This window comes from Adelges cooleyi, unplaced genomic scaffold, assembly GCF_023614345.1.
Source record: "Adelges cooleyi isolate 19-005CV unplaced genomic scaffold, UGA_ACOO_1.1 ACOO_flye_CR_arks_rails_tigmint_CR_PRNA_376, whole genome shotgun sequence".
Taxonomy (NCBI): Eukaryota; Metazoa; Arthropoda; class Insecta; order Hemiptera; family Adelgidae; genus Adelges; species Adelges cooleyi.
The window spans coordinates 2,822,594-2,850,374 of NW_026096053.1; the positions used below are offsets into that span (position 1 = coordinate 2,822,594).

The 27,781-nt window shown below is 32.9% G+C and overlaps 1 protein-coding gene across 6 annotated transcripts in view; it reads right to left on the bottom strand.

The window, feature by feature from the left end:
* Window positions 1-27,781, bottom strand: part of LOC126840789 (ADAMTS-like protein 1) — a 204,442-nt gene that overhangs the window by 37,446 nt on the left and 139,215 nt on the right. For 5 of the 6 annotated variants that reach the window (XM_050576729.1, XM_050576732.1, XM_050576731.1 and 2 more), the window contains exon 2: window positions 22,215-22,399. The exons of the other annotated variant lie outside the window; for it this stretch is intronic. In XM_050576729.1, the coding sequence (XP_050432686.1) occupies window positions 22,215-22,259 (45 nt within the window). In that variant the 5' untranslated portion in view covers window positions 22,260-22,399. The remainder of the gene's footprint in view (window positions 1-22,214; window positions 22,400-27,781) is intronic. 6 annotated transcript variants of the gene reach the window in all.

A 27,781-nucleotide genomic window follows, 5' to 3' on the forward strand; every position in this document is an offset into this window, starting at 1 on the left:
TGTCAATTTTGCGGGTTCCTCGAAACGAACATACCATTTCCATCTCAGGCATTTTGAATAGCGAGAAGTCAAACTGCTCGTACCAATCTAGACGGTTATAGGATGTTGTTTTAAAATAATGTTTTCAATAGTTTATTTAGAACACGTCTGAATTTCCGGGCAGAACGTTAAATAATATAGTACGCTAACTGTTGTTCAGAGTATTATAATATTGTTTAGTCGGCATATTGTGTATTTGAATTTGAATTTCAGACCTTTCGGGGCAATCTCGCTGTAAGTGATTTGCATGTCCCTTTGCAGCTTTTGAAAGCGAGTTAAACGAAATTTGCTTTTTAAGACACACAAAACATATTTCGTAGAATTACATTTTTGTCGAAAACGCCCAGTGAAAGATAATTATTATTTTTTATCAAGTATTAAAATCATTTAGTATTAAAATATCTGTAGTTGACTAAAATTTTCAATCGAATCTCTCCAATATTTCCGACGTTGCTTGTCAAATAGGTTTTCACTTGAAAATCACTTGGGCACCAATTATAATCAATTCGGTTTTATGCTTGACATTTTGCTCATAGCGTCCTCTAAAAAATTGTATAATTTTAAAAAATAAACCTATAAAACATTCAAATCATAAATATAAATATTTTATTGACGAGTGACGGCACGTGGTACAGTACGACCCTTTTCTATTGGTTATAAATAATTTTATCTGTGCGGTTTTTATAACGTTATTATGCATAATATTATACAGTGCTAATGCAGATATACATAAACTGATCCTTTATTTTAACGACTGCAATTATAATTAAGATAAACAATAAAAGCGATCCTTTAATATTAATGTTTTTTTTCTTTTAAGAGTTGTATGAGGACTCAATAAAATCGTAACTTTAACGCGGTTTATATGATCGTTTTGTTGTCAAATAATTATTGCAATAATTACTTAAGTTTAATGCATTTGAAAAATTATTAAAAGTTTTTTTTCTTTATACAAAATCCAAGCTCGATCAAAACGCGCCTACTAGAGTATTGTTGAAATGTATTCTGAAATAGCAGGGTTATCATAAAAATGTTTTTATTATCATTATTATTATTATTCTATTCTAGTTCTTGTATATAAAATTAAAAGTTTGTTGTATAGCTACACTGAAGATGATCATAGAACGAAATAGTTCAGTTTTTATAGGATACTAAAAAGGTAGTAAAGTAAAAGTACTTTTGATTCTCAAATGACAATTTTCAGTAAGTACCCATAATTTTATTTTGGAAATTGTACCAAGAGCTCTGCAAAGGTAACATTAGCTTTATTCGTTTTGAAAAAAAAGGGTACACTAATTAGTGTAGTGTATATAGTAAGTAATAATATAGATAATAATAAGTAATTCTATATATACATCCAATTACAATTTAAAATTAAATATATATACATATATATATAGTACAGCGCTTACAATACGGGTTTGTGGCTTATACATCTCTGGACGGTATATAATTGTCCAGGGGCTTTTAAATGTCATATTTATGAACTTTATCCGCGTACTACATTTTTCATTTCGAAAGTCTCTCTTATATTTGGTACTTAACAGAGTCCGAGGGTGACTTTGCTACTTTATTATTTATTGTTTCTCGTTAGAATTAAGCGAACATTGATATTTTTATAAATAGTTATACAACAGAATGATGCTATCCAGAAAACCGAGTTGAAAATCTTGATGAACGGCCGTTGCGGTATTAAACGGTATTCTTGAGTAATAAAATCTAAACACTGAATTGAAAATAATCTTAATTTTAGTTTCTTAATGTTATGTGATGCTCGTATGGCCGGCTTTAACATAAATATACGTATAGTGTCGTTATTTCTAAAAACTATTGAACGTTTTTGTATTTAATTATCAATATACACCTACTTTTCGTTCCGAACTGGTAGATTTGGTCAATCGTGTTTTAATAATAATTTAGTCGTTTGCTTATTTGGTATAAGTGACCACCACTTGATTGTCATGCTTGTGTTCATTGTTAAAAGCAAAATTCATACTTTTTACAATTAATGTGTTTACGCTAAATTTAAAGATATTTGACAAGTATGACGTTTTGTTTTAAAATATATTTTTATAAACAGTCGCTGTATTCTTACTATCCAGAGTGTTAAAATTTATTTTTTCGGATGTTAAGACTAAATTGATGTCATTTTTACCTTTAAAACAATCGTTTTTTAGGGTTCCCAAAATATTAAGTATCAATAAGTATCAAGTAAATATTTTATATTAATTATATACCTTTATATTTTATATATAATAATTAGCCACAAATAAAATTTGATAATCATTATATTTTAAGACAGACTTATTTTTCTATTGCAGTCGTGTGCTGTTTAATAGGTTAGCTATTTATTTCGCATAGTTTCATGTATTGTAATTTAATCTAACATGTCCCATAAGAGAACGGGCCAGAAAATAAAACGCATTACTCACGTACGCACCTGTGCAGATAAAAGTAAACAGGAGTAACACGTTTTGGTATCTGTACAGGCCCTTCTCTCGTGGCAACTACCTACAATAGATATTTAACCAAAAAGTCAATATCTTCTATAGACACCTTAAACTCATATTTTTTTGACGAATTTCATTGCATATACCTTTTTTGTTCGTTAAATAGTGATTATATAAACATTTTTTCCTACACTTCTCAAGAAAATGTTTTCTTGTTGATGTAAATGTGAGACAAATAATATACATTATTTCATTATTTTTGTGCTGGGTTTTAAATTGAATTCAATGAATAAATGTAATATACGTGTTTGTATTAGAATAAGTTTTTTTTATTTATCCAACTGTAAAATCATTATACTAACATAGTGTAATGTTTTACGACAAAAAAAAACATAAATTTAATCTAAAAAAAAAAAAAATGTTGATAGTCAAAGTTGTAATGACTAGCAAACTAGGAATGATAAATAAATAACATTCCCCACGTCTTTCCGATGAGCATGTAAGCTACTTTGAATAAGTCAAAATAAAAACATTACTAAACTGAAAACTCCAAAATACATTTTATTTAAGTTTTGTAAATTTTAATACATGATCTGAGTCAATTATTAGTTAAATTTTAATCATATACGAGTAGTATACTATTTATACGAACATTTTATTATTTATACGTTTTATATCATTACATGTACAATTATCATTAAATAATTTACGATCATTATCATGTAATCAGTTTTAAAGTATCAATGTCATGTAATTTGCAACGCAAAAGAATTCCATTTGAAACATTTCAACATAATCATCCACAAATTTTTCTAGTAATTCTACATACACCCTGGGTTCCATGTCTTTGTTCCAGATTATGTTGTGTCTCTCCATAACGTTATAGTACGCTTTCATATGAATACCATAAGATTCTATTTTTCTTTCGATTTTATCTATCAAAACCTTTGCAAAGGAAAATTTGTTTTGCTCAAAACACCAAAAGAAGACATCAAAAATATACTTAGGTGATACAGTTTTAGAACCAGGATACACAATGCTGTCAAACCGTTTGATTTTCATTATAATTGAAGAGATTTGGCTGTCGGTAAAGCTATTTCGCTCGGCAATACGAAGAATACTAATCATGTGGCCAAAAAGAATGGACGTTATACACTTTGGAACCAAAGCTTGATAAGTGGCAAACATCTTGGGACTGAACCTGTCCAAGACAATATTTCGAATGGTTTCAATTGATGCATGTCGTTCGTTCCACAGAAACGTTAAATCGTTTAACGGATTACGGTCGTGTTTTTTACCATGTACAAGGTTTACATACGATGCGTTTTCTATACTAATCTCACAATTTACGTTCAATCTTTCATTGCCTGCGCGCAGTCTTACATTGTTGTACAAAGTAGTTTCATCATTAAAATTGTCGAAAAATATGTCATAATGAATTTTGTAAAAGTGCTTAAAATAGTATTTGTATATATGCCTAATATATCCATCTTCGTCGTCTATGGTGTTGAGATAGTCTCTGCCATTTATACCTCTGTCACAATTTTGTACTACATAACTTTCTATTTGTGTTATTATTGACCGGACATACCGTTCAGATAGGTCTGGTCGCTTCAATCGGATTGTCAACGGATACATTACTATTAACATTAATGCATTTCTGAGATGCACTTTTTCTGGTTTTGGCAAACCAGTAATGTGCATCGTCATCATTCGTAATATCTGTGGCAAATGTTCTTTTAATTTTTGAAAAATAATCGAATGCCGGAAAATGATGTCTTTTATTCTTGGCCAGTAAGAATTCAAACTTAAGAGTTCGCCGTTCATGTGAAAAAATAAAACAATGTTACTCAACAGACGACAACCTTGGCCTAATAAATCGTTGTCTATAAAAATATAGTCTGGCGACAAACTTTTTAAAATATCGTCTAGCTCGTGGTCGGAGGCTTTCCATAGTAAAGCGTTGCTACAGCTCACATGTTTAATTAATTCACTATAGTTTTCTACATTATTATTGAGTTGGCTAAGTGACTCCAAACCTTTTTCCGAGTTAACTTCATTGTCCTTGAAAAAGTCTACAGTAGCATTTTTCATATCTAATTCTAAAAGTTGAACACTTTCTTCTTGAACTACATTTTCATTTGTCTTTAAGTAAATAATAAGTGTTTCCAACGTCTCAGTTGTCTCAGTCGGCAACATTAAATAAGAAAACGTTGCTGATATAATTTTCAAAAAATGCATAAAGTTCTGATGTGTGTCCTTGAATACTTGTTTTGAATCATCGTTTACTTTGCGGTTAGCATTTATGTATGCAATTATTCTTTTGTATAACATACGTGCAATTGCTTGTAGTGCTACGCTTTGGTAAGTGGCTAGTTTTGTTGTACTGTGAATTAACGATTTCACTTCATTTGTATTGGCTGATATCTTTTTAAGTTCGTCGAACCAGAATTTTCTGGTTGATTTAATATTCGGCTGCTGTTTTTCAAGAAACTCCCACATCTCATTTAAATTTTTGAACGTGTCAACCTCATTCGACTTTGTGTGGCGAGAAAACCCAAGCGTGTCGAAATGTTTGTTGAATTTATTACTTAGATTTTGAATAGCCTTTCTTAAACATTTGAGCGTTACCTTTTCCATTGCATCTGTTGTCCCGCCAGATTCGTCCTTTTTACACTGAATGTTGACCACATTTAGGCTCATTGATCGAGGTACCCGCTTGCAGTGCCAAACGGCGAACATTTGTACTCGGAGATCAACGAAAAATATCCATTTTTGTAAATCGCTAGTTTTTAATTTATTTTTCTTGGTTAAGAATACATTCGATTTTCGGTACAAGAACTGTTGAATGGTTATCAAAGCGGCGTACAGTTGTGTAAAATCTACGGCGGACGTCGTCACCCGAAAAAAATAGGTTAAACTACTTATCATTTTTGTGATCATCGGTCTAATAATGTAAAAATCGACCAACAATAAGCGAGAGGGAAACAATTTGTTCTTGACGATTCCCTTGTATTTAATTAGAACACCTTGGACCAAAGAAGCGTACTCTCTTAGATAGTCGACGTAATCACAACTTAGCATGGTCGACAATTTCCGTATTTGTGCGTCGAGATTACCAGCAACAACGGAGCCATTAAATGCGTTTAATAAATCGCCCATAGTGAGAACATGATCGTTTTCTATCATTTTAACGTTTGTCATCGAACGCCATCCCGGTTCATTGATCAGCTCTTTCACTTCGGTCGCTCCATATTGCTCGGTCAAAATCGATTCGATATTAATGCATAATATTATGGCAAAAGCCAGCAAACATTCCATGAACAATTTTGGATACATAACAGCTTGAAGGCATGACACAACTGAGTATAATGCCTAAAGTAAATGCTAAATAGTTGGTTGGTTTTGCATACGAACACAACACAACGCAATATTATCATTTGTGTCAATAACATAACATGTTCAAACATAATGTGTTTTACACAAGTATAAAATAGTATAATAGTTTTTCGCGTTGAAAAATGCTTATGGAAACACGTTTAATATTAATGTTTTTTTTTTACTTATTCAACACAATAGTTTTAATTTTTATTCGTACAAATAAATTATCAAAGTTTTTCTTTTTATTAATATTAATGTATAATTGTATGTTAAGACAAATTTTAACATTGTGTTCAACGCAAAAGACTTCACATGTTTAATTTTTTAATAAAATAACATATCTCAACATTGTGATAATATTGTATTAAAGCTATAAAAAAGTAGCACTGGTTCTTGGCATTATTATCTCTGATTATAAAAAATACATTTTATATAGATTGTGACATTTTTATCGTTTATTCTAATATTATGTCTATGTAACATTTTGGCAAATAGAGTACTTTATAATTTAATGAACGCTAATTTTTACTAGTTGAATACCAGTAATTTTATAAACTATGATATGTATATAGAGTATAGATAGTTTTTTTTAAACCTTATAGATTACAATAAATACATAAAAAAACTAACACGAGAGAAATTAATTAACAATGCCTAAAAACTTAGGAGTATTTTTATATTTTAAAATTACTACTTTATTATTAAACATTTTTTATTGTGTTATTATTTAAATCTGTTGATTATTCTATTTAAAAGTAAATTTTCTCGGCTTAACGATTTTTACTAAAATATTTTTTTAAATTACTAAAATACTTTTTAATAGTATTTTTTTTTTTTACTCGAATTATGTCGAAAAAAAGTTTTATCCCTTTTTTTTGCAGTTTTGATAATCATAAACGCTCAAGTAAACATTTTTCACGTTCGATTAGATAAAAAAAAAAAACAAGAACCATCACTATGAAGACGACCCTTTTGGACGTATAACAAGTGCAGCGATTATCTAGGTACATACATAGTAATCGCCTATGGCGGCGGCACGCTTAATTACTTTGTATACTACCGTGTAATGAATAAATGAATGAATAATGCGTTTACTACAAGTTCAACACCCAAGACCGTGTAATTGGTAAATAAAAAAATAAAAAAACCGTTCACACCGCATTATTGAACTGTCGCGTGTCAGGCTAACGATAGTGGTCGGAAAAAGATGAACGGAGTCAAAGGTTTTTTTTACAACCTGTTGGCTGTTGAGAAGAGTTAAAATAGTTTCAGAGTCAAACGCCCATGGCCGGTTATTTCCCAAAGTAAAATACTATTATAATATGCTACCGTGTTCTCAGTTAACCTTAATAATAACATTATTATTTATTACTACAACACCGCGCACCGCTAAGTAGTTTTACCGTGTAGCTGCAAACGATTATCCAGAAATAAAGCTCTGAAAGTTATCTTTTACTACAATCTCGGCTGTTCTTAATGAAGTGCGGTCACCCGCATAAAAAATAAACCTTCTCCAGATAAACCGACAAGGCGTGTCGGCACGCGTGCAACCACCGGACTAAAATAATGTGTAATATTAACGTTATTGTTACATCAATACAGCCGCCGTGATAGCATTACATCTTGAAAACCGTCCACGACCACCGCAAGGTAATACCGCAAGGTAATAGCTCGGCTACAGAGTTATTATAGTTCTCCCACGATAAATTATCTGTCGGAGTATTTAAGGTATTACAAACTTATTAAGTGCCCTATTATTCCATCAATATACATTGTCACGGATGGAAATCTAGTAACGAAAAACTATACATTTTACACCTGAACTAAAAATCATCAATTTTACTATGTTATTTGAATTGACTGCGAGTAGTGGATAGAATAGAGATAATATTTGTGCAGATTGTATGGTTCATATTGTGAAAAGGGTTTGGAACTCATTTATTCATACGTCAAGGTTAAACACTTAAACCATTTAAAATCCAGCTAACGTGCCGATAATTCGAGTAAAAATAAATTTTTAAAGTGCAACGATTTCATTTCACGAAAACAAGACAAAGTTGTTGTTTTTTCACTGTCAATCCGCATAATGTAATAAATAAGTTTTTGGATTATCTCCGTTTACCGTTCTTTGTTGGAAATTGCATATGACAGGATTTATATTTTTATACCAAACACACCGGCATTCGGGCTGTCTAGTAGAATATTTTTTTTCTAAGCCGTCGGAATATATATATTTTCATAAACAAAAACAGACACGGTGAGCTTCTGTTGTTGTCAAAAACACGAATTCCTTATAGTCGGCTTAAGCTAAAAGTAATGTTAAGCCACGATAACAATACGATTCCGTTTCCGGGTAGGTCAAAAACTTATCCCGGACAGTTTAATTTTATTTACTTTGAATCGAGAAAACGGTTTATTAGCTAAACGGGTGAAACCATTGTACATAGCGCACTAGATGTAAATCTTGAATATATCAGCTAAAGACTCCATTTGAACGACATGGAAAAAAAGATGTCATAGAATTCATTACAGATGTCTGAACACAAACGATTTAGTAGTCAAAGGTCGAAAAAGCTTGTTCCGAAGAGAAACAACTACAAATTACTTCACGGTTGTGCTTTTTACCCCACTACCGACTTGTCCCATCGATTACTGTTACACAAACATAAAAAAATAAAACTTCAAACAATCATTTTATCATCGACTTATAGAGCACAGGATGACGTTCGCCAGAGGCGGTTCAGAAATAAGATACCTTATAATAATTGATTCATTGCACTCAGAATTCTATTATAAATACCGAAAATAGTTGATAACTAAAGTAAATACAATTTATGACGTTAAAATAAATTACATCAACGACCAAGTGCCGATGACCAAAGTAATCACGATTTCAATAAGGCCACTGTTTTGTAAAAGATCAGATAATGTACTAACGTTTTAAATCTTTGGTTTCTTCTAAGCTGCCGCGAGTATTTTGATTAAAAATTAATATCGATTACTCGATGTGACCAAGAAAATTCGAAATAAATTAAGGGCTATTTGTTTGTTGACAGTGGAAAACTTTCATAAAGTTTTTTTTATGTACACATCAAAATAGCAATAACAATCGTTAAGGAACTGCTAAGTAAGGTTAAAAATAATTATTAAGGTAATTAACTAATATATTAACCGTTTCGGAGCCATTCCTGTGTGAATTTTTATCTAGCGATATAGTTTTATAGACAAAATGTATTGTAGGCAACAATGGCATTGCAGATTTGAATTGTTTTAAGTAGAAGTAGTGTTTTTTGTTTTTTTTCTAGGCGTTTCCTGTTCTAATCTTTATGTTCTACAAAAATAAACCACATAAAAACACAACAACCCCTGTGCAAGAAGAATGAGGAGTAGATCTTTCATAAATCACAATATAATCTAATAAGTAACGATACAGACGTATGCACTTACTTGGCTAAGCGGAATACCTCAGCAAATTATAAATAATTCACTTCAGTTCCAAGAGGATTTGACGGGATTACGGCAAGAAGCAGAGTACTTTAAATTATTTACCTGAACGTAGAGATGTTTGCGGAAGTCTTTGACGGATTTGCATAATTTTATTCTCATATAATATATTGTGTATGATATTACTTGCACGAAACTGTTTCTTTTAAAAGCATGACCGAAAAATTTGGCACGCGGCGGTAAAATGATTAATTTACTATTAGTCATAAATAATTATATTTTTGAACTTTTCAGGGCCACTAAAGTGTTATTTAATTTCCATACGAGACGTGGATTTGGAAATGATAAAAACTCTCGCTCTTAGTTTTTTTAAATTTTAATTTTAATAATTATCATAATATACAACCTTGGTTGTCACTGAAAGTACAATTATTTTTAAAATAATGCCAAAATTATTTTGACTACTTAACGTATAAATTGTTGTACCTATTATATTCTTGACCGGATTTGAAAAAAAAAATCTGTATATTTGTTTATTGTCTTAGAAGTTATGACAGTTACTCAGAGTTAATAGTTCCATACCGTCTTGTGGAAAACGAAAACTTGAATACTTGTTCGTCAAAATTAACCTAACGTGATCGGCGTCATCCCAAAGCATATAATTATTGTCAATCTGGACGGCCACAACGCTTGCATTGCTATTTAAAAGCTCGCGGTTTCTATTATTTTTACAAGATAGTTATAGTGTAATATTACATAATATTGGTATGTTTGTTTAATATTATGTTTAATGATAAACGAGGATGCCCCTAAATATTTATGCGGTTATCTTTTGCCTTTCGGATGGACCGCCGTATAATAATGAATTACTAATAATGAATTCGGTGTAATGAAATTCACCACAGGCGTAAGACCGGCGTTGCCCGCAAAGCTACCGACAGTTTGATAGAATATAAGAATCCTGCGGATTTTGGGATAGAGTCCCGACGTTGGTAAGTACAATTGAGCATTACGTTTAATCTCAATTATGGCTCACGGCCAAAACGCTTAAGTCGACAAATTTTCAAAAATATACAGAGCACGTCCAAAACGAATTCTGAACGCACTTTGTTTTATATATATATATATAAAAACACTTGAATTCATTTTGTACGTTGTATGGAAAAAAAACATTTACTTAACAAGTCGGGATCGTGCAAGTGCCGGGTAGTCTGTGATTTTCAAAAAAAAAAAATTGTACCCAATACTACTTTTTGTAATGCTGTACGATTTGTATTGTACAATTCGACATTAAACAGTATTATACTAGTTACTATTATATTGAAATTAAGAACGCCATTACTCTAAATACCCGTTCGAATAATTTGGCCTATAGGCCCTAGAGGTTTGATTGGATTTTCCGAGAACTTATAAATAGTACTGTTAAAATTACCCTTAAGCTATTATTGTACGGTAGTTATAATTTATGCATCGCGTCGTAGTTTAAAAACTTAGAGGCTTTTATGTTATGGTTGTAACAACAGCTGTTGTTTTATGAACTATCGGAAAATATAATATTCTACAATTTGACGTCACATAATTTTAAGACTTTGATGGTCAATCAGATGTTGGCTCTAACCACAATAATTATAATTTACGGATTAAACTTTATGCAACGGCGGTTGCTTTTTCCAGTAGCATGTTAAATACCATTAAAATCAGGATAGAGTTTAAGTCAATAAAGGATCTCACGCGGAATCTGTGCGCATGTACTTTTCGGTTGTTTTAACATAAGAATGTTGATAAGACCTACTATTAGTATGTATACAGTATAAGGGTGTATACATGTGGGGGCGTGTGAGTGTGTGTACCTAGGTTGTCATTTTTATATAGGTACCATGGAGGGGAAAACAATGCCATGTTCTGGAACACAATAAGGAAAACCCGCTGGGAGAAATTTAATAAAATCGAGTTGGCGATGGAAAGTAGTAAACGATATACAAATCGTGATTTCGACTCGACTAGTATAAAACGTATCATGCTTTTATTGCGAGACTAAATTTTTTTTTAAACCTATATCAGTTATCGATCCGGCCATTTTGTCTTTTCGTGCATGGAAAGTGTCCATACATAAACTAAGAGAACCAGGGAACTCTTTTTGTGTGTAAATATATTTTAAGAATTTAAATGTACCTACAAAAATTGCGCGTGCCGGTCAAATTGACTTTATTATGAAATCTAACGCAATGCTACATTTTTTTTGATATAGTAAGCATATTTTTTTAGTTTGTGGAATGTAAAAACTGCTCAGTTGAAATAAAATTATCTATGCTCTAGAAACCATCAAACTTAAACAAAAATACCAAATGCGTTATAAAGAAAAAAAAGTGTGGGCGACTTAAAAAAGTGCGAATTTGTTCTTGGTAAGTGATAAAATCTTTCACGGGTTTTTCGTCGGTACATTTATGATTTAGAGTTTTATATAATTGTGCTATTAACGGTTTGAATAAAAACTAAAAAAAATGTACTTCTCGTAGGATTTACATAAAAGAAAAAAGTTAGTGAGTTACACGTAAAATACGTGGTAGAAGAGAGAAGTACAATTTAAAAAAAAAACCTTTATACCTTTTACAAGCATTTAATGCCGAACATTGCAATTTTAGCGACGGTAGAATGAAATTCTGTATTAAGGTCAAGTCCTGTCGTTCAAGAGTATTATTATTTTTTTGTTAGCAGTAAAAAACTTCGAGCAAACCTTTAAAAAGATTCTTTACATTTATTTTTTCCTTTCCGTCACCATAAAAGTTTAAATAGTTAGTTGGACTTCTATATTTTTTTTATCGCCTACACCGCGACGTATTCGTTCCCTCAGATTCTTTTCTTTTCTTATTTTTTTTAGATACTACTTAAAACGTTCTTTTAAAAGTGCGAAAAAAAAATTAAACTCGCTACATACCCTTCGACAAATAGTGATAATAGAGCATATTTATTTGAGCGGCATCCTTTTACATAAATAAACAATAAAACATATATAATCCAGGTACTTCTAAAATACTTGGTTTAGTTCTACTACACTGTCAATATAACAAACATATTTTTAAAATGTATTTGATAGTAGCTAGCTATTTAACACTTAACTTGACAAGGACTAATTTTTAGATATCAAAACCAATTAAAATAATAGTACATTTTAGATTGGTCATGGAAAGTTATGTATTGAATGTATACATCTTTAAAGCTATAATGCTATATAAGGGTCAAATTACATACTAATGAATGTTATGTTTTATTTTCTCATTTTGTTCTGCGTTTGTATGATACATCAAAATAATTAGGAATTATCAGACAACAAAATAAGATCATAGCGGCCTGTGTCTTACGTCTGGTATTCATTTATTCAAACTTACAATAACCATACTATAGGAGCTATTGCAACGGTAACAAAAGTCAATATTTGTTGCGGCAAACACTAATATTTTCTAAGTATGTCTGTGTTTTACTGGTTATTGGGTCTCGAAGTTAACGGTGGTCCTTTAAAGTTCACATCGACTAAACGTGAAACCAATTTTCGAACGATAGTTGGGTTTAATTTAAACGGAACGTTTTAGGTTGAAACCAAATATTCTTACAGAAAATATTTGCCAAGCTCGACAAAAATGTATGTAATGTAATGTAATAATTTTCGTTACCGTTATTTAAACAAAAATCGTACTTTTTACATTGAACGCAAATATATTACGTATATATATATAATATATAAATATATTTAATTTTTTTAAATTCAGAGAAAATATAATGTTTTACATTGTGAACACAAATCCTAAGAAACTTCATAAAAAAATACCAAAACTGTGAAAGCAGTAACTGAAATTCTGCCAGAAAGTATAGTCTTTTTTTACATCACATTCCGTACCAACGTGCAAAGGGTCGTGGAAATGACGATTTTAGAGGATAAAAAAATGATTATTTAATTTTCGTTTATTATTAAAAGTGCTCGTTTTTCCCAAAGGGTCGGTCGTTAAGCGGAAGCATTATATAAGAAGTATGTGATCTCTAGGACCAATAAAAAATAGAAACTTTAAGTAACTCAAAAAAGTGCCTATACGGTTTATATAGTTTATTATACTATTTATCCGATTGTTACTTTAGCGATGTTGAAAAACAACAATTTTAGAATACTGGGTTCTGTTCAAATAGACATAAAAAACAGACATAGAATAATATGTGTCCATATTATTATTATAGTCGTGTACAATGTATATTGCAGTTACAATTATTACATAACAACTTAAATACTTATACGTCTTATACCTTATTAAGTATACAACAAAAAGGTATCTTCAATCAAAATTAGTGGACGTGTCTATAATACTGTTAGCTATAAACAATGTAAAATGTATATTATAATAAAACCTATAACAATGAGTATAGTAACAACAACAATAGTGAAATCGTTAGAAATGTTTGAAATCATTCAATGAAGAACGGGAACAACGGATAAAAACCATATTTGCTAACTAAATAAATACGATATTCAAACAGTCAATATTTCTGACATTTGAGCACTTAACCTGTTTTCATTATAATAGGTCGATATGGAAAACAGAACATTAATGTTTACAGTTTACACACATTTACAATTTACGGATGGCATTGTACGCATTTAAATAATTAACGCAAGTGATAGACGTTTGCAAACGTCGATATTAAATTAAAAATATAAATAACCAAGTATATAATTTCGTTAGGGGTAGTGCGATAATACTGTGGGTATAGCATTTTAGAGTTTATTTGTTATTGGAAAATAACCAGAGTTTATTTCTTATTAGAAAATAACCGATAAATAAAATAATAATAATAAAGAATTATCCTTCTTGTGAACGGCTCCAATACTTTAGGGCGACATAAAAACGTGTCACGTTGTTATATTCAACCTGTTTTATGGTTTTGTTTATCAAATTTAACAGGCCTTTTTCAACGGGAACCTAACGGCAGCTGGAGGCAATCGATAAGTCATTTTTATTTTATACATAAATCCTTCGGTGTAGGAACTATAACACGGTACGGTCTCACCTGAGGGTAAAATATGTGAATGTGAATTAGCGGTCTTTGCAAAGGGGACGAGGCAAACGGTTGTTAAAAAGTTTTCCGGTCCTTTACCCTTGGAAACGGTGTGAGTATAACGGTAGATTTTTGCGGCTTTCGTCCTGAGGGAAGGATTCGTTTGTTCAACAAGGGTGGTCGAAATTTCTTGTTTTAGCCAAAGAACCTCGAACAAGTTTTTTTCCTCAGAATAATAAAAAGAAACTGACTGCACGGGTGAAGGTTTTATTTTAAATCGTTCAGACGTTTTTATACCGTTATATTATTATAGTTATATTTCCTACGTCGCTTTCCCTTTAATACTTGCACGAAAACTAAAACAATCGTAAACAAATGCTCTTGGCCGTCGTTTCGCGACCAGCAAAAACTTCTAACGTGCAATGTTTTTTTTTTTTTATATTTTTGACTGGTTCAATTTCACAAGGCAATATAAACGTAATACCCGAATGCGGGGGAAGTCGTCTATTTTTTTTTTTTTAGGTATCTAATTATATCACATCGGTAATAACATCACTGCCGTTTTATGTATACATAGCAAACATTTTATTAGCTACTATTACAGTCGTTATTACACCCCAAGACAGAGGTTGGAAAAAAAATGCGGTGTCCGCCCACACAACCCTGGTTAATACGCTGGTTGTCGCAAAAAATACCAGTTACAACCCGGTTTGGTTTTTCGACGACAGCATTGCATGTATATATATATATATATATATATAAATGTATGTAACTATATGAGCGGTCCTGTGTATTTTAGCGAGAAAAGAAAAACGGCGAAACAAAGTTTTTTTCCCTCTGGTCGGCAGCATGTCGTGCCCAACCGTCACGGCAAATAATAAAATAAGATTATGCTTGTCAGACCCTTGTTTATTATCTCATAAATAGATGACCGAATTCTGTGGCCGGCTGCTTACCCACGAAATAGCTTCAAACTTCAAAGACCGACCTCTACAATAGACTTGGGCGCACCACAACAATAGGCTGTGAAAACATATTTTTTCCTCCCTCGTCGATGCGGGTTCTTTATGAAAAACGTTATACGTACGAAGAGGCACTCGAGGGCCGAACGCAGATACCGCATTGCTGTACCTACTAATAATATAAAATTGTGGTGTAATTCTATTTTATCTTGGCCATGTGATTGGATAATACGTTTTTTAAATTTTATGCTTTAAACTTTTTTTTTTAAGAACTCAATCCCCTCCTGCTCCCCCAACCTCCTTGCTCAAAAAAATATAATAATTGTAAAAAGATATTTTTTGTTTAATTAGGTAAATTTTAACACTTTTTTTAACAATAATTTTTTTTTACAATTGACGAAAATTTAATCTTATTGAAATCTACTTTTGCGAACATTTGAATTATTAACTTTTCCATGGCCTTTCAACTCTGTAGTACAATTATTACTTATTTACATACGTCCAATGTAAATACCAGCGTTTGGCCAGACATTTTTAAATTAATTATTATAATGCATAAAATAGCATAACATTGTTATTCCGTTATCAATGTCGGCTCTAAGGCTATTGTAAGTAATATTGTCATTAGTAATACTGCCTGTTGCCAATCCATCTGGTCAAGCGGTTTCTATTAGCATACAATATTTACACCATTGATCGTCTTTGGATCTTGGGCTAATTTATATTGTAGCACAGTTATTATGGTCCATTCTTCGTCCATAGTTAACACATGCTATGCCGACTGAGGCCTGGGGTTTGTTTGTTAAAAAGGCAAATTTCGTCCGTCTCCGGAAAATCGGATTTTCTCTGGTGTATACGATCGAGTATAATAAAAATGGAAATTGGAAAACCCGTCGGTACTTTTGTAAAAAAAACTACTCGAAAACCCGGTTTTATTTTAAACGGCGTAAATACGAGAAAATATCAAAAAGAGCTCTCGCCAGCATTATATGGTTTCCTTTATATATTATTATTTACTCTTTGCCGGGAACGGAATAAACGGACCGCGGCGGCCAACTATGTGGGCATTTATTGGACCGAATCGAATTTCCTACCTTACTTTACCAGTAAATGTACCGCTATACATACTTGTAAATTGATTGCATACACACACACACACCACACTTACAGTATTTTTATTTATGGCTTATGCCCTCAAACTCGTTTTTTCGTTTCCGCTTTTTGGATAACTGTTGAAAACCGATGCAACGGCCAAAACAATTATTTTAGGATTAAGAAGAAAATAAAAATAGGTATCATTAAGTACCAACGAATAACATTGTCATGCGAATCCAAACAAGCGGAAGTTGGCAATGCAAAATATGAATCACAATAACAAAAGGTAAAATGTATAACACCGGAAACGTTATTTTGTCGACACGCTGTTTCATCCGACACTATTTTCTTTTGCAATCATTGTTGTTACTTGTTATTGTTGCTATTGTAAAGAAACGGGTCGAGTAAGTACAGTATAGTAAACGTTTCGGTTAAACTTGACTCATTACATCCATTAAAACTGTACGTTAATTCGTCATTGTCAACCAAGTCATGAGTATTGAACAAAATGGCGTTTGTGCGTGTGAAAATAAACGACGCGATACGTATATTTGCAGAAAAATAATTTAGAAAATAATGAAAATTCCATTGAAAATAAAATTAAAGGCGGAAACGATTAGAAACGTTTCTATTTTGTTTGCTAAACGTAAAATGTTTTCTATAATATGATTTTTTTTGTTAGCGGTTACGCCCATAATTTGTGACATGAGTTCCTTTTTGTTGATCGGATCCTACATTATGGTATTACCCATTTCATTAAAACTGCATGAACGTCGGAAGCTCGGTGATACGTACCCAGTGGCCGGTAACAGCCACCCGGTTGAACCTAATCACAAAATTTAAAAATTAACACAGCCCTTAAACTGCCAGCATAATAGAGCTTTCGAAAATCAACGTAACTAGTAATACTGTAGTCGCCGTTGAATCATTAAACCGAGTCCGTAACAAATGGCCGACTTTCTAAAGAATGAATATTTTATGGCCGCTATAACGTCCAATGACCCAGGATAAATTACGCCAATGATAATTTACTTTGCGTCATTGGGCGTTTTAAAACATTTAAATTTTGTGTAATATCATAATATTTATAATCTGTATAATATATTTGATATATTTTACCCATCTATTACACCAATTTATAATTCGGTAACACTGCTGATTAGATGAACAACCGATTCGAACAAGATACATTCATACATCTGACTGCTCATAATATAAAGAACAATCAAAACACATATCACATCGTTACACAACAATCCAGTTGAAAATATCTCCTCATCTATTATTGCTCTTAACTCTTACAAAACAGTATAGTGTAGCACAAAATACATATTTTAGCGCTGAATTCGACCCAATATGAAAGTTAATTTATTATATGTACACAAAAACTCAACACGACCACCTCAATCATAGTTATGTTTTATCCTTTACAAATCTATCACAGCCGGCAAAAACGTTTGCTTCGTGACTAAATATAATCTACTGACTATAAACTATTGGCATTTATCCCGGAACGGATATTTTCAGAAAAAGTTCCTTTTGGAAGTTATTAATTATTAGCTAAGAAGATTGGAAAACTGAAAAATCATACTTTTATTAAAATCTACGATGATTAATAGTATATTTCATGTTGTGACTGTAAATAAATACAAAATTGGTATAGTGGAAAATATTATCGCAATTTCGGACCAGTTACATCACGTTGTGAACAATAATTCAAGTTAGGCTTAGTTTGATCACAAAAAATATTTGTAACTAAATTTACTAGGATAGGATTAATCTTAAATAGGCTAGACAACATAGACCGTATATTAAAGTACCTAAACAAGTATTTTTGATTTTGTTTGAAACGTCTCCTTGCATATGACATAATAAGATCAGAGAATACAAAAATAATCCTCCTAATATATATTTACCGATTTATTCACTTTTCCAGTTTTCCCCTAAAGTTTCTGACTAATTACTAAACTCACGTTTAGTTCTGTTTAACTGTGGACTCGTTGCTGTGTATTTACTATGTACAATAATATTATACGATATCATATTATGCTAACAAAAGATAAAGCAGCAAAACCGTTAATTAACAACCTAACCTATTCAAATAGATAATTGTTAATGATAAAAATTTGAACCGGCACCAAATCAACGGTTTTTTAAAAATTAGACTAGTTTTGGCTGTCAATTAAGATATTTTGGTAGACTACCAAACGATCACCGTAGTAATAAATAATTCAAATTCTAAAACAGACTCTAATTGGTTAAAATATAGTCTATGGCTCTGTCACGGTCATGGCTAACCCATAAATTATTATTGTAGACTATTATATACTTTATTCGCTCGAATTGTATAATTTGTTCAGGTCGAGCACTTTTTCGACTAATGGTAATTGACCACGAAATAAAGTTTTGTACATTTTCTAATTCATATTTATATGACGATGTAAGCAACCAGAACAAGCGTAATGTAATATTACAAATTTGCATTTCATTGCAATAAAACTAATTAAAATTAAATAACAGCTATGAAAAATTCAATTAACTAGTCTAATGAATTATTGTGCTATAAACAAGTAACCGCAATCGTTTCATAGTAAAAAAAAAAATAATAACTAAACATGAAATAAAAAACTCATGACGTGAACTATTAATTGGCAAAGGTAGATTGTTGAACTTAGTATTTCAATTGTGATCCAAATTAAAGTATAGTAAAACATAATACATATACTACAAGAACGCTGTGTTGTGCGAATCGATTGTTTTTATAGTTTTCAACAAACATAGAAACACATTATTATCGTTCTACCATAAAACTTTAAGTACATAATATTTTTTTATGTGATGTTAATAATGTTACACATTATCAAATCGCTTTTTACAGGTAACACACTCGAGTGAGTCACAAGCCAATATTATAATGTTGTTTTTAGCTTTAAACGATAGCAACCCGACCAAGGAGGAAATTTGTTTTGCCTTAATACTAAATGTAATCGAATTAAGCCATATTGATTGCATTCGATGGTTAGCTGTAGACAAAGTGAAATAGACAAAGTTGAAACGTTTACAGTGAACATTTTTTGTTCGATAATGCATTTGTCTGAGCAGTAAGGCTGAGATAGTGTAGCGCGTTAGCACAGTGTTGCGTGCTGATTAATTTATTTACACACTTTGACGTTAAAATTGAACAGGGCCCAATTACAAACCGACAGGAAACGGAAACCGCGCTTAAGCTTACAACAACCGTTCCAAACCCGATTTCGACGAGGGTAAGTCGGGGTTTGTCACGCGCTTTAAATACTTCAGCAGATCAAGACTGGCTACTCGAAAACGCAGCAACGTGAACCGAGTAATTTACGACCGGCGATTTAAATGTACGTACATTGTTTTAAGTGATGATGGCACTCCAACGACAAAGGACACAAAGCACCCATCTAGTGACGTGAATTTTGCAAGGCTCTGACACTTTTGTTAGAGGATTTTTTTTTTATATTTAATTATACATCCGACTGGGAATTTAAGGTCGGGCGTGCATTATTTACTAAGCGCCTGCAAATCTAGAAACACGAAACGACCCCATTGTTTTCCGTCGCTCAAATCTGTTTTAAGGAGATTTCAAGTTTAAAAAATTGTTTCGCCTAACTCGATCAATACCCTCGATCTACCCGGAGTGCCAAAACCGTAATAACGCTTGGGTACGAAAACCGGCTTTTTGTATTTATCTATAAAACGCTGGTCAAGACTACTTGGTTATTCCTGATTTGGATACAATATTTTACATGGTCGATGTTCCTGGAAATTCAATAATTTGTACTGATATGCCAGTCTGTGAGTTTAAGAACGGATAAAAAGTCATGTCCACACAATATGGGTTTAGCGGTAAACAAACTACCACTGCCGGTGCATTTCTAAGTATACATATAAGAACACCGGATTCGGCGTATACTGTTTGTAAACCTATCTGTTATGGTCATTTTGTATAAAAAAAAAAAAAAAAATTCCTGGGAAAAACTATTTTAGGTCGCAACCTACACAGCGTATTATAAAACCCGCAGTCGGGCGAACGCTCTAGTAAAATAATAAAAAAATGCATTTGTTTTATTTTCCACAGTTACATTTTCATTTTGTTCAACATGAATCGTGATCGAAACAAAAAGCTCGGTATTGTGGCGCTTATACAAAAAAAATACATCAGTCACGCGTGCATATGATTTGGAGACTTTTTTTTTCAGAGAGCGCGTGAAACGTAGCATTTAATGCATTTTCGAGAGGGGTCAAGTGGTAATCCTAGCATAATCCTCTACGGTGTACAACTCTGAACATACTTTAATCCAGCAACGATCATAACGATATTATTGAACAAAAGTGGAATTTACAAAATTCTCGTTTTGCAAACATTCTTATTTTACAATTTCCATTTTCCACAAACACATATTTTTATTCGTGCAGTATAATTGATACACTATCCATTGTAATCGGAAACAATATTATGTGTACCTAGTCACGGCTTTCATCGCGTGCAACGAATACCTAACGAGCGTTCACCTGAGTATGAGTAATGTCCAATTGTTTGAGTTTAACTTTTTTTGCGCCTGAGTGTTGTTTCGTTCAAAACTCTTTCACACAACAATTCCGCTATTATTCCAACGTATCCTTTCTGCTGTGTTGTTTTCAGACTTCAGTTGCATACTTCCACTTTTCCCAATATAATCGATATTAGATGCTTAACAAGCACGTGTGTTGTACATACCACGTTTAAAATCGCAGTAGTATAATAATGTAAGCTATATTTTGACTAGTCATAAAAGACTTTAGGGCCTCGTGATTAAGTGCATTTTTTAAGGCGCATTGTATAGGCAATTTTTCATCAAACCTTATCGCATACAGGCTCTATTTTCGTTCAAAAACATATGTTTCTATTCCCAACAATCCCGAGTTCCCATTTGAACTTTTTCAAAGGAAATGACAAGAGTCTATTTAAGCCCAATTTTATCACGGTTGCAAGACCGCTTAAGGTCTAAAGATAATAGTTGTTGGGTATAACGCGATGACGTCAACGTGGTTGGAATTCCAGAGGGTCGATGGACGTTACCAGAATCCGAAGGTGGTGGACACGCCGTATAAGGGATGCGGTCGTATTGTGATTTACACGAAAGCCGTTAAAACAATAAAATATGCTACACGCGCGACCGGGTCGTAAATCAAACTCAGTGTGAAAACTTCTTCGAGTATGTCACTGTGTATACACGTCTATACGCCAGGGAAAATAATATATGATTGTATTTACGTTGGCCTAGCAAGACATTCAAACCAGCCCACGGGTGGTCGTGTGGCGATATTTGTTTTCGGTTATTGTTCGGTACGAGATACCCGCTGATGGTCGGTCGCGATAAGTGTGGTCGGCAGCCGCCAGAACTGTGCGCTTACCGTTTTTGAGTATGAAATACTGTAATGCACATAATAATAATATATACACTCGGCATATACAAAATAGGTATAAGAACGGCCGAGAAAAGGGTATATATAAATGGTAGTCGTGGATACGCCACGGGATCCCATATAAATGCTACACGTTCCGGTCTTAGCAATAACAATGAACGACCACAATACTAAAAGGAATGGGGAAAAAAAGTCGCGATCGTGTTGGATTTGAATAACAAAAACCGTATTGGCACGACAAAGTACCCGCAAGAACGTTTTTTTCCCGTAAAACGACTTGGATGTTTTCAATCAATTTTTCTAAAATATAGCGCCACCATAGGGATGGCATAGTACAGTGTAAAACACCGGTAGCATAATATGAACTTACCACGTGCGCCACTACGGCCAACCGAGTCCAAGTGTTCGCCGCCATGTGTTTTGACAGCCGATGGAAGTTATCCCGTCCGAGATGGGTACACCTTTTGTTTTATTTTCTTTACCGATTTTGAATCAAAAATATTGACAACGATTTCCAGCCGACTTTTTTTTTACCCCGGTTTCTCCGAAGTAATCCTGAAATCAACAAAACAAAAAAGTCTCAATTAGTTTATTACAGCTAGAATAAATAACACAACTAATAAATATCACACCGTGTAAAGAATTTAGTTAAAACATTCTTAAAAATACATTAGGTTTTCTTATAATGCGAATTTAATTGCGAGGAAAAATCGACGCGACCAAAGACGTTTTTCTACTTCCAATCACATCACAAGAAAGTTTACAAACAAATCCAAGCGCACGTGCTCGGTTTCAAAAGTTTCGTTATAACACCGCAAACTTTATTCGACGGTAATGGATTGGGACAAGATTAATGGTCACTTTTTGTTTATTTCTATGTATCAATAACATATATGGCTATAATATTATTTATAGACATTTAAAACAAAAACAAACATTATTTAAATCGCTATAGTTTGTTCGAAAAATTTACTCAAAAAGGCGAACAACTGAGATTATGTAGCTAATAATTGTAGCTAGGTAAAATGAATAAATTCAATTTTGTATAGTTATAAAAAAACAAAATGTGTTATAACATTCATATTTTTCCTCAATTAAAAATGTTTCATAATTATTTAATAAAAATGTGCACTTACACATTTGTCTCATTACCCCACTTGATCAACCAGCATTAACTATAATGTTAATTTAACTGATGGTTTAGATACAGGCAAACTTATAAAACGTTGATGTAACGGCATTTCGTAGTTTGTCAATAAATTATTACCAAGTACAGTTGACAGTTATTAACAATATACAACAGTCCTAAAATCCAAGTAACGAAATTGTGACACACGATTGACGGAGATCAGGAGGGGGCTTGGGATTCTAAGAACCTTAAATCTTAAAATTAGTGTTACATTTATTTTTATTTCAACAAGACTCTCATTAAAACATAAATGTACGTATTATTAATAGTACTAATTTAAAATTTTAAGGTTTTAGTACCCCAAACGCGGATGGTTGAATATATAGTGACCCGGTGTATGTTGGGTTACGTGTTCGTTGCGGTTAAATGTTAGAGTGATGATAAAAGTAAAAAAAAAAAAATACTTGGAAGCTATAAAAGACGCTTTCGGGCAAACAACTCTATTGGTGATTGCGCCTTGCTAGAGTAGTTTGTGTCGAGACTCGAGTGTCCCGCCAATGGGGGGGGGGGGGGTGTAATAGTATAATCTCAGTTCAAACCGAGAAAGAGGATTTTCGTTTTGAAAATCATCGAACGTCCATTGCCTTCATTTGCGGCGCTTTCAAACTTTTGATGGGTAGTTTCCTATAAGTTTATTTCGTTTGGAGAAAATATAACCGTCGACCGCGAGACAGGCGCCACGTTTATCTCCGCTGTAGATGCTTCGTGACGACTGTAAATGGTAGAAATAATATGTAACGTTGTCGGTAAACAGTGTACCGTATAATGGTATAGCAGTAATAGTAGCATCAGTGTATAGTTGTAGTAGTACTTGTAGTAGTTGTTGTTGTTGTGTAGTAAAAACGCAAACGTGTCGTAAAATGTTTCCGGGTCGGTTAGTGTGCCACCCCAGCTGAGGGTTTTGCAAAAACAATAACAAGCTGTTGTCGATTCGGAATACCGAAACTCCCAGCTATGGATATCTTTTTGGATTTCTCACAAAATCAGCCGTCGTGTAACACAAAACACAGTGACCGAGTTTGTGTAGGTCCTGAGATAACGTTGTCTTGTATAACAAAAATCATTATTCAAACTAAAAACCCTACAAAATATGGGAAAAATTCCGAATCTCTTTCTTGTTGGTTTGTAGATATTTTATTTTTTACGAATAGGCCGTTGTTTTTTTTTTTTTGCTACACAAGCGTTGAAGGTTTTACGTGCCGGGCAGGCGATGAAAAAGCCGGAGAAAAGGAAGCTAATAATAATTCTGTCCGGCCAAAGTCGTACGGTTCATTCCGGTCACGTCCACTTGTTTGCGTATTGAGCTGTGACTTAAGTGTGCGTGTACGGCCGGCGGAGGGGAAAAAACCGGTCGAGGGGATGCAAATTTATTTAAATTGAACGGCAAAACCGAACGGGTCAGGGATTATGCGGTTTCAGACTAGACGAACGAGGGCCTGAAAATTGGCAAAGCAAATAACTTCCGCAGTGTGTTGTCGTTGGAGAGTTTTATTGTAGAGCCCAAGGTGCGTCGGCCGGGATTAGGAAATCGGCCAAGAGAGAATAATACATAACGCACAGTTGACGTTTATTTCCTCCGAGAATGGTCTGAGAAATAGCTGAGTGTATACTCTATATACCATGCATATTATATTATTATTATTATTATTATATACCAAACGATAATAATAATTGCAATCAATCATAGCATATGACTTGACTACGCCTTGGGTCGTATACAAAACAGTCGAGCCGGCGTTAAGTTGCAAAACAAGTGTATAATATTCATTTCAACTGTATAGAGTTGTACCAAAGGAATATAGAATGCACCGAGGACAATATTCCACGCTCCGGTGACTCGTTTTTTTTCGGTTTTTTCATGACCTCGGACGTTGCAATGTTGACAGTGGAAAGCCAGCGAGCGAAATGAGTTCATAATAATTAATCAGTTCGTTTGGGAGATGATATTTCAGTCGGCTGGCGTTTAAATAATTCATTAATCGGAAAAGACCATTTGTATACATTACAGGTAATACAGTCCGCCGTCGCTGTTGCCATTGTGAGTTCTGGGGAAAGCTTTCAAATTGATTAGAAATCATCACCGTGTAAAATATACACACACACCGAATATTACCCAGAGTAGCTATCTTAACAAACCTGCGCCGGATCTCCCGCTGTGAACCCTACCGGTGTGGTACACTAATCATTTAAGCGCTTCGCTATGTTTTTTTTCTCGTTTAAATCGTTATTGTTAAACATACATCACGTTCGGTCGTAATGTGACTCATGTTTATGGTACGGCCGTGACTGTAACCTCTTCAGATTACATGTCATAAACAAATTTAAAACATAACTTAACTCCTTTTTTTCAATTACACGAATAAATCAAATCGACCGAAAGTATACGGTTAATGGCATTTTAATAATCAAAAACAGTTCAACGAAATGAAAGAAAACAATAGCCTAAAAAAAAGTGAATTGCTACAGACAACAGTATAGTAATGTGTAATTTAAATTTTAATGAATCCAAATCAGATGCCGGAATAACAATTACGCGATCAAATCAAAGGACCGTAAACCGATGTAATTATGATAATGTTACGAGTTAAAATATTATATTCATGGATTCAAATTTATTAGCTATAAAGTTTTTCAAATAGATAACGCTAAGGCAGTAAATTATAAATTATACAGGGGAAAAACAAGTCTGTTTTACCATCACTATAATATGTAAATATATTATTATATAATGCGCAAACTTTTTCAACCAAAATACAGTAATACATACTAATATAGTACTACAACCACTAGCCATTATAAAGTATAAAGTATTTTTTGTATGGGTGACCAAACGTTGTAAAAAGTAAAATAGATTTAAGGTCAGAACTCGAAAAGTTAACAAAAAGGAAAATATTTAAAAGTGGTGTAGTATTATTCAAAATATTAATAGTGGACAATTTTAATTGAATTCAATCGTATGTTTTACGAAGATGATAGCGCAAAAAAAAATATTTATAAATAATAGAAAACTTGCAACATTGTACATAAATTAAGTTACAATTTAAAATTTGTCCGTATTCAATTACTTTAAGTGTATGTATATTATGCATAGATATTATAACACAGTCATAGAACACTAAATATGTGTGACAATTTGGAAACCTAAGCTACTTTGAAAGAGTGCCTGTAAATCGAAATTTAATATTATTTTTATTATTATTATTATTTTAGTCGTACCTACGCTTCGAGTAACTGTTTGCCGGTGTACGTTTAAAACTCTAGTGCTGGACCGAATACATTTTCATTGAAAATAGTTTAGCGGACTTGAGAAAAGACTGAGAGATAGGTTAAAAGGACCGACCATGAACATGATTGACCTCATCTACCCTGGTCGACCGGTAAATGTCGATTAGTTATTGTAACCGAAATGGACCCGCTATGACATTCGTCTTCGAGTTTCGCCAAAATCTGTTAATTATTTATATCAGCCACGTACTATTTAAAGCTATCGACCGAACCCGACCCTGCCTCCTCTACCCGAACTTAACCAACAGACTTCCGACAACAATCATCGTCAATTGACTCGGCCACAATTGAATCAGTCATTTAAAAATCGACATAGGCCATGTTTTTGAAAAACAGATAAAAACTTCAAGGGTCACCTAAAGTGGTGCACAGCTATGGAAAACGACTTGTTTCTTTTACACTACCCTAAACCAGTAAATAATTGTATGTAAAAATAATAACTCCATTGTGGTGTTCAAATTTTTTATTTGCTTGACTCATGTAATTTTTCAAATGACTGATTCAATTATGATATTGCACAAGTTTAATGTGAAGTTATTGTAAAATATTTTTCGATAGTATAATTGCTATAGTGAATTCAGCCAATTCGGTAAAACTCAAAACTAGGAAGGTATACAATACACACCGTAGTTAATAACGGGTCATTACATTGGCATCGAGTGGCTATGTGTTATACCCATCGATTCAGGGCAGCCATATACTGAAAACAGGGAAAAGATTAGGAGTAAGAGGGCGGAATTGGATCCAACCTCACACATTATAACTGCACGAGTAAACCTTATCGAACCGTTTATATTTGATTGTATTATTAAAGTGATTTTCAATTTGCAAGCAAAATCCTGTAGATATGCTTGTCTTTTTCTTGAAAGCTAATGTGATTACTTTATGATTGTATGTTTTTCTGAAGGATATTTAAGCAAGTAAATAAGTTTATGAAATTGGCAGCAAATGTTCTTCGCATAATGTTATGCAGTGTGTACGTACCATGTCAAAAATACTTTAGTATAATATTGTAGCTTAGCTTGAGTTGCTAAACTCGACGTTTACAATGTCGTTGTAAAAATGAGGTGCCAGTTTGGTAAATGTCGTTAAGACTTTGACCGATGTTTAAACTACGAAACAAACCCCTAAGTCGTGTACTCCTTTTTCTTTCTTTTAATTACCCAAGACTATATTTTAACAATGCCTAATTTACATAACGTTTTCGAGATTCTCATCATTGGCTAAAAAGTTTATGAGTTTTCTTGTCGTTGTAAGTTTAATATCGATTGCACACGACTTGTTACTATTCCAGGGTTGTTTATAGGGCGGAGCCAAGATGGTACCGGGAAACAAAATAATACAGACGTGATTAATAAATGTTGATATATTCCGTTTTTAAGTAATAAACAAAGTGTTTGATCTAGGGGGGGGGGGGGTGTTTAATATTTGATGAACTATATGGCACCAAATTCTTGAGTGAA